The sequence below is a fragment of the Miscanthus floridulus genome, unplaced genomic scaffold (assembly GCF_019320115.1).
Source record: "Miscanthus floridulus cultivar M001 unplaced genomic scaffold, ASM1932011v1 os_1960_2, whole genome shotgun sequence".
Taxonomy (NCBI): domain Eukaryota; kingdom Viridiplantae; phylum Streptophyta; class Magnoliopsida; order Poales; family Poaceae; genus Miscanthus; species Miscanthus floridulus.
Window position 1 is genome coordinate 1,276 of NW_027098013.1, and position 6,329 is coordinate 7,604.

The window sequence follows — 6,329 nt, forward strand, 5'->3', positions numbered from 1 at the left end:
CAGTGTGAGAAGTTTTCTAAAAGCCACAGCTATTCAACCAAATGGACTTTTCGAAAAGCCACAGCCCTCAATCTACAGCAGCTTTTCGAAAAGCCACAGCTCACAACTACTTTTCCAAAATTCATAGCTCAACCAAACAGGGCCTAAACCCCATGGCAGGGCCAGTGGCGGGCAGGGAAGCCTTTGGGGGCACGACAGTACAACACGGCCACTCCGCGTCCCCGCCTCGCCGGGCGCACCGCAAAGCACCTGACTCGGATGGCTAAATGCCTAGTACTCTAGTGCTCGCAGCGCAGGGCAGGTAGGAGTAGCAATCATGCAGGCAGGGGGCCTCGCCGTCGCCGGTGCCAAGTGCACAGCAAGCTCTCGTTCTGTTGCTGGGTTGGGTGCGTAGGTTGGACTGAACAAATCGGAGAGGAGGAGACTGTTTAGTCTAGGCAGATAGAGTAGAGAACAGATTTGTAAGTTGTTGAGGGTTGATTGCGCTTTGCTGCTTGCCGGCGGCAGCCAAGGGGGGACCGGGTCATTGCTCGCGTTTGCGTGGAATGCAGACCACTCTAGCTAATAGTCATTACTCGGTGGATGCGACCGAATGGCAAAGTCATGACGTCTGTAGTTTGTCATCCAGAGCAGTTCCTCGCCATGTAAAAAGGGTGGAAATTTAAAACAGTTCCTTGTGAAGACAAGGTTGCACTTTACACATTTTCTCCAAAAACACAAGAACACGTTACTTACAGCTCGTGGTGATGGAAATCGAAAGAGCCACTGGAGAATGGCGAACAGAAGAGAAGACAAAAACAAACGAAAGAATCGGGGGATCGATCCATCATTCCCTTGGCGGTTGGGCGCGATCCATTCAGGCAGAGTGTTTTTTTTTTCGGTTCAGAGCCTGAAGCCGAAGCGCACGAAGAAGAAGCTGAGCTGCGCCACCACCACCACGGACTCCACCAGCCACAGCAGGTGGTACGCCGCGCGCTGGAACAGCGCCGCCAGCACGTTCCCGACCCCGCGCGGCTTCCTCCACCGCAGCGCCGACGGGAGCGCGGCGGCCAGGAGCTTCCGCCTCGGCGCCGACTGCGCCGACGCCGACTCACTGCTGCTGGCGCTGTTGTTGTCACCGCTCCCGGCCGCCTTCCTCGTCGGCGCCATCCGCCTCCGCATCCACTCCCGCACCTTGCTTTTGCTCCCGCCCGCCATCACAACAACTCAAACGATCAGGTGATCTCACGCTGCCAACTCAAACGATCAGGTCTATCTCACGCTGCCTTTCTTGCCTCTGCGTTCAGCTGCTGTCTGGAATTGCACGGCCTCCGGTTCTCGTAGCCCGGGCCTTTTATCCTGCGACGGCACGCGGTTGGCAGAGTTGACGATGCCGCCCTTGCCGTGGCGCGTGATTTCCCCCAATTCGCAGGTGCCGTAACTACTTGTACTAGTCTCTGCGCCACTCCATGCATGGAGACGCAACAGAATACTAATCACAACTCTTGACGATTCAAAGTCAAACAGGGCCTTGGTCAACTGGTCAGGTAAGTGGTTGCTTCATTGCTTGGAAGGTTCTGATCTTGAAGCGAGTGACGTGCTGATGGTATGCAGACACGACGATGGCTTGGGGAAGGGGGTGTACAAGGTACTAGCGAATTACGATGATTAAGGCACTGTTTGGATCCATCTGTTAATCTGGTTTCTTTTTTTAAACTGGGTGGGATCAAACAGGCTAGTTTTTGTTTAGTTTCTTGTGTTAGTTTTTGCTCGAGGTTCTTAAAAACCAACGAGTCGTTGATACCAAGCTTTTGCCAGTTTCTTGTAATCTCGTGAGCAATAAATGAAACAAGATTCTTAAAAACTGAAGGATCCAAACACCCCCACCAATTTTTGCTCCGAAACCAGATTTTAGAAACCGTTAAGATTAATAATTTTGTGATCAATTAGTTAATGCCATCATTAGCAACTGCTAATGATGGTTCCTATAGAGGTACCTTTTAGATCCTGTAGAGACATCTTTTGGCCAACAGGCAACTGTCCTTTGGCTCGTAATATATATCTGTACATATTTCATCATCAATACACATTGGTCATTTTGCACCGACCACTTTTCACTCGCAATACGTTATCCGCACACACGCTCGAACACCGCTGACGTGAATAGGAGAAGGAAGGAGAGGGAGTTCGTCGGGACTTCGCCGGCGTCGCTGCATCTCAACCCAAGGTAGAAGATGGCAAACCTCAAACCTTCCATGAATGCCATGGTCGACTCCATCACCGATGCAGTGGAGTCCGCCATCCACCGTGGCCACCACGCCGGTGGCCTTCGCCGCTTCATGCTTCAGGGCGCCGTCCGCCGTGCCCTTTGGGACATCTACGACCACCGCATCCCTCCTTACCGCTTCCACGGAGTACGCACTAGAGGGAGCAGTGGCCGTCATCCGTCGTCGCAGTGTCAGGAGCCCCGTTCGTCGCCACGCCCAGAGCCGATGCTGCAGTACGCCCCCACGTCTGCCCGACGCATGGCCCAACCATGTTTGTCAGGCGCTTGGGGTTCCGCCGGAGATGTTGCCGAGGCCGCCGACGACGCTCACCCTACCATGGAACGGAGGCGGTGTCTCCATGGTCGCGCGTCGTGGCGCCCCTCCGCTCCCCAACCGCAGCACCGACACGGAGGCTTGGCCGCCTGGCTTCGCCTACGACCTCGACATCGCGCTTCCACCACCTCTTCCACCATCCGGGTCGCGCTCCTACACCGACATGGCGGCCAACCGCCGCTAAGCCCAGCGCCAAAATGCCCTCTCGCACGAGAACGCCCTCCGAGCTGGGTTCGTCTCCTCCTTAGTCGAGGAGGGGGTAGTTCCTCGCCTCTAAGCAGCCTGGAATAAGCCGGTTGAGGCAGATCTGCTGTCCTTGGCTTGCAACGATGGCCCTTGTGGCCAGAGTTCGCCGGGGATGCGCAGGGTTTGCCCTGTCGGCCAGCCTCCATGGCCGGAGTAAGGGCTACGGCCCGAGCCCGCCATGTGAGGAAAGGAAGGAGGGGGACAAGGCACAAGACGACGGCAAGCATCTTCGACGGCGGAGTAGCAGAGGCGGCGGTGGTAGAGCAGGCGGCGGCGGCGGCTGGAGGTGGTTAGGGTTAGGGTTTCCAAACCCTAACCGCTCCCCCCTTTATAGCCCACGGCGGAGGCGCCCGCATGGGCCAAAATGGTGGCCAGGGCCCAGGCTACGGCCTGGCCACCCGCGCCCTCCCACCTGGCCGGCTGCTGGGCCGCGCGCCTGGCTGGCTGGCTGGGCCACGCCTGGCCGCTGGTTGGGCCGCCCGCCCCGCCTAGGCCGACTTTGCCCTGTTTTGATGCCTAGGAATTTTATTTCTTAGTTATTTTTTCTTTCAACAGTAGTACAATTAATTAGCATATGGTTTAGCTAATTTCATTTTCTACAAGAACATCCGTTATTTGTATTGTTTGATGTTGCTTTGTACCTATTGTACATTGTCATTGTATATATATATGTGCGGTTTGGTTTTATTATATTACAATGCAATCTATGATTCTATTATATTTTGTAGTATGTTGGTGCACCCAAACCTCTTTTGCACCACATACATATTACACTTGTGACTTTGATTATTAATTTGGCGTATGTTGGTGCACCCAAACCCCCTGTTTTGCACCAATATATATGTTGCATTTGTAATTTTATAATAGAATTGGGTATGTTGGTGCCCCCAAACCCCTTTTGCACCACATACATGTTAAATTAGCAAGTGACTTAGATGTAATTTAATAAAGTTATCAACAGAATTAGAAAACTTTAATTACTGTAGGTTTAAAATTGCAAAATATATCTTGATTATTTTGGTTAATTAACACAAGGTAATGGAGTCTATGGCATTGGCTACGTTTAATTCCTTGTGAATTATTCTGCCTAGAGACCGTGTCATAGCAGTGTTTAAATCACCCGTTACTAAGAGGCTACATCATGTTTCCTCTGAGACTTGATGATTAGTGTTTTTACCCAAAATAATGGTTTTGGATTGTTATAAATGGTCTACATCCACACGATGCTTACCATTTTCATCGTATTATTTTGCTATTACACAAGATGGTAGAGACCTAAGCAATGGCTGTGTTTAATTTACTTTGTGAATTATCCTGCCCAGAGACCGTGCTTAGGCAGCAATATATTTGCCTACCATAAAGATCTACTCTTTGTCTTTGACTTATAGACTATCTGTCTTGTGTATATAAAAAATTTATGATAATTTGTTGTATGATCTACATAATTTTGTGATTACCTACAACACTTCAAAACTATGATAAGATATAAACTTTAAAAATATTGCATTTAGTATTACAACATTACCATGTTGATTTTAATTTACCATACGGTAAATTGATTAATTCATGGTTGTCCACGTAGGATCATGGCCACTAAGGAGTTCGAGGAACTCGCGCTAAATGGTAGCAATTACCCTACATGGACTTCTGATATAAAGATAGCACTTGCATCTCGTAGTCTTTTGGCTGCAATTCTAGAACCCCAAACTGGAGCTGTCCTGCAAGATAAGCATACCTATACTACTTTGGCTTTGTTACAGTTTTATATTTATAAGGACCTTAAATCTGAATACCTTATGATTGAAAATCCTCATGAATTATGGGTCACTCTTAAAGAGCGATATGAGCATCAAAAAGACCTTATTTGGCCTGAGGCCAATCATGAATGGAATCATTTACGTCTCTAGGATTTCAAATCTGTGGCAGACTATAATCACGTTGTTCATAGGATTTGTTCTAAGTTGAAGTTTTGTGAGAAAGAGCCAACGGATGCATATAAGATAGAGAAAACACTCTCTACTATGCTTTTGTCTGATAGAGTATTGCAACAGCAATACATGGCTCATAATTACCAGCTTTATTCCCAGCTTATTCATACATTGACTCAGGTAGAAAAACATGATGAACTTCTTCTAAAGAATCATCATAAGCGCCCAGTTGGTTTGGCGCCTTTGCCTGAGGTTCATAACATATAGAAAAATATTAGGAATAAGCTCAATGGATCTTTTCCAAAGAACAAAACTGGTAAATGCAAACACAACAAGAGACAAAGGTCTAATTCAAATAAGAGGAAGAAGGACAATGCGAAATCCAAAAATGACAATAAGTGTCATAGAAGTGGAGATTTTTCACATTTTACCAAGAATTGCCATGCACCTAAGTATCTGGTTGCATTGTATCAAAAGTCCTTAAAGGAGGTCAAGCCAGCAGGAGACACAATATATGAGGCACACTTCAATCTTGCATCTGAAACTGTCCTGAAAGAGGGTTGTTCCAATCAGTCCCGAAAAGAACAAGTGAACAATAATTCTCTTAACATTGAAGAGAACCTTTCATCGATGGACAACATGCTCCTAGACTTTGGTTATAGAGACACGTTTGGAGATTTGGAGTAATCTCGGTTTAGCACTGATATCACATCTGATACATATGTTGTAATAGTTTAAGTTATACAAACATATAGTTGTTTTGGGTTGTATTATTTAGTGTGCTTGAGAGTTGTACAAACTTCTTTATATTGTTGTTAAGTTGTACCATCTCATTGATATTGTAATATCATACTCTTGTACTTGATATTCAATATATTGTATGTATAATTCTATATGTTACATTTGAGTATTTTAATTATATTTGTTTTACATATAGATGTTTGTTGATCTCAATCCAAAGGAGGAAGAATTATGCCTCGTGGATTCATGCACCACAAACTCTATACTTAGAGAAATAAAATATTTCCAGACTCTTAAGAAAAGAGAAGGAAATATTATGACCATCGCTAGTCGTGATGCGTTAATAGTTGGTTTAGGAAGAACCACTATTACTCTCCCTATGGGTACACAAATTACTATGGAGAATGCCTTGTTGTATCCCGACTCGACTCGTACCCTTCTATGTTTTAAAGACGTCCGTAAGAATGGTTTCCATGTGGAAACACATATGGACAATAAAGATAAATTTCTTCTCTTTACCAAACTTACTGGATATGGCAAATAAATCTGTGAAAAGTTTTCTTCACTCCAAACTGGATTGTACTTTACATACATAAAGCCCATATAACATGTTGCTTATAAGATAATTTTGGAAGATATTGATACATTTCAAAACTAGCATGATCAACTTGGGCACCCTGGAATAGGGATGATGCAGAAAATTATCGACAATTCTATTGGTCATGATATGGAAAATGCAAAATTTTCTCAAAATAAAGATTTTTGTTGTACTGCTTGTGCAACTAGGTAATTAATTTTAAGGCCATCATATCTTAAAATTTGAGCTGAACCACTA

General features: G+C 46.0%; 1 protein-coding gene across 1 annotated transcript; it reads right to left on the reverse strand.

Moving 5' to 3' along the window:
* Positions 1–881: 881 nt before the first annotated feature.
* Positions 882–1,392, reverse strand: LOC136534466 (uncharacterized). Its single transcript, XM_066526889.1, has one exon. It carries the CDS (start codon positions 1,195–1,197, stop codon positions 883–885), a length of 315 nt encoding a protein of 104 aa, XP_066382986.1. The 5' UTR covers positions 1,198–1,392; the 3' UTR covers position 882.
* Positions 1,393–6,329: the final 4,937 nt, after the last annotated feature.

Coding starts and splice junctions, on each gene's coding strand:
- LOC136534466 (XM_066526889.1), bottom strand. CDS start 1,197: ATGGCGGGCGGGAGCAAAAGCAAGGTGCGGGAGTGGATGCGGAGGCGG.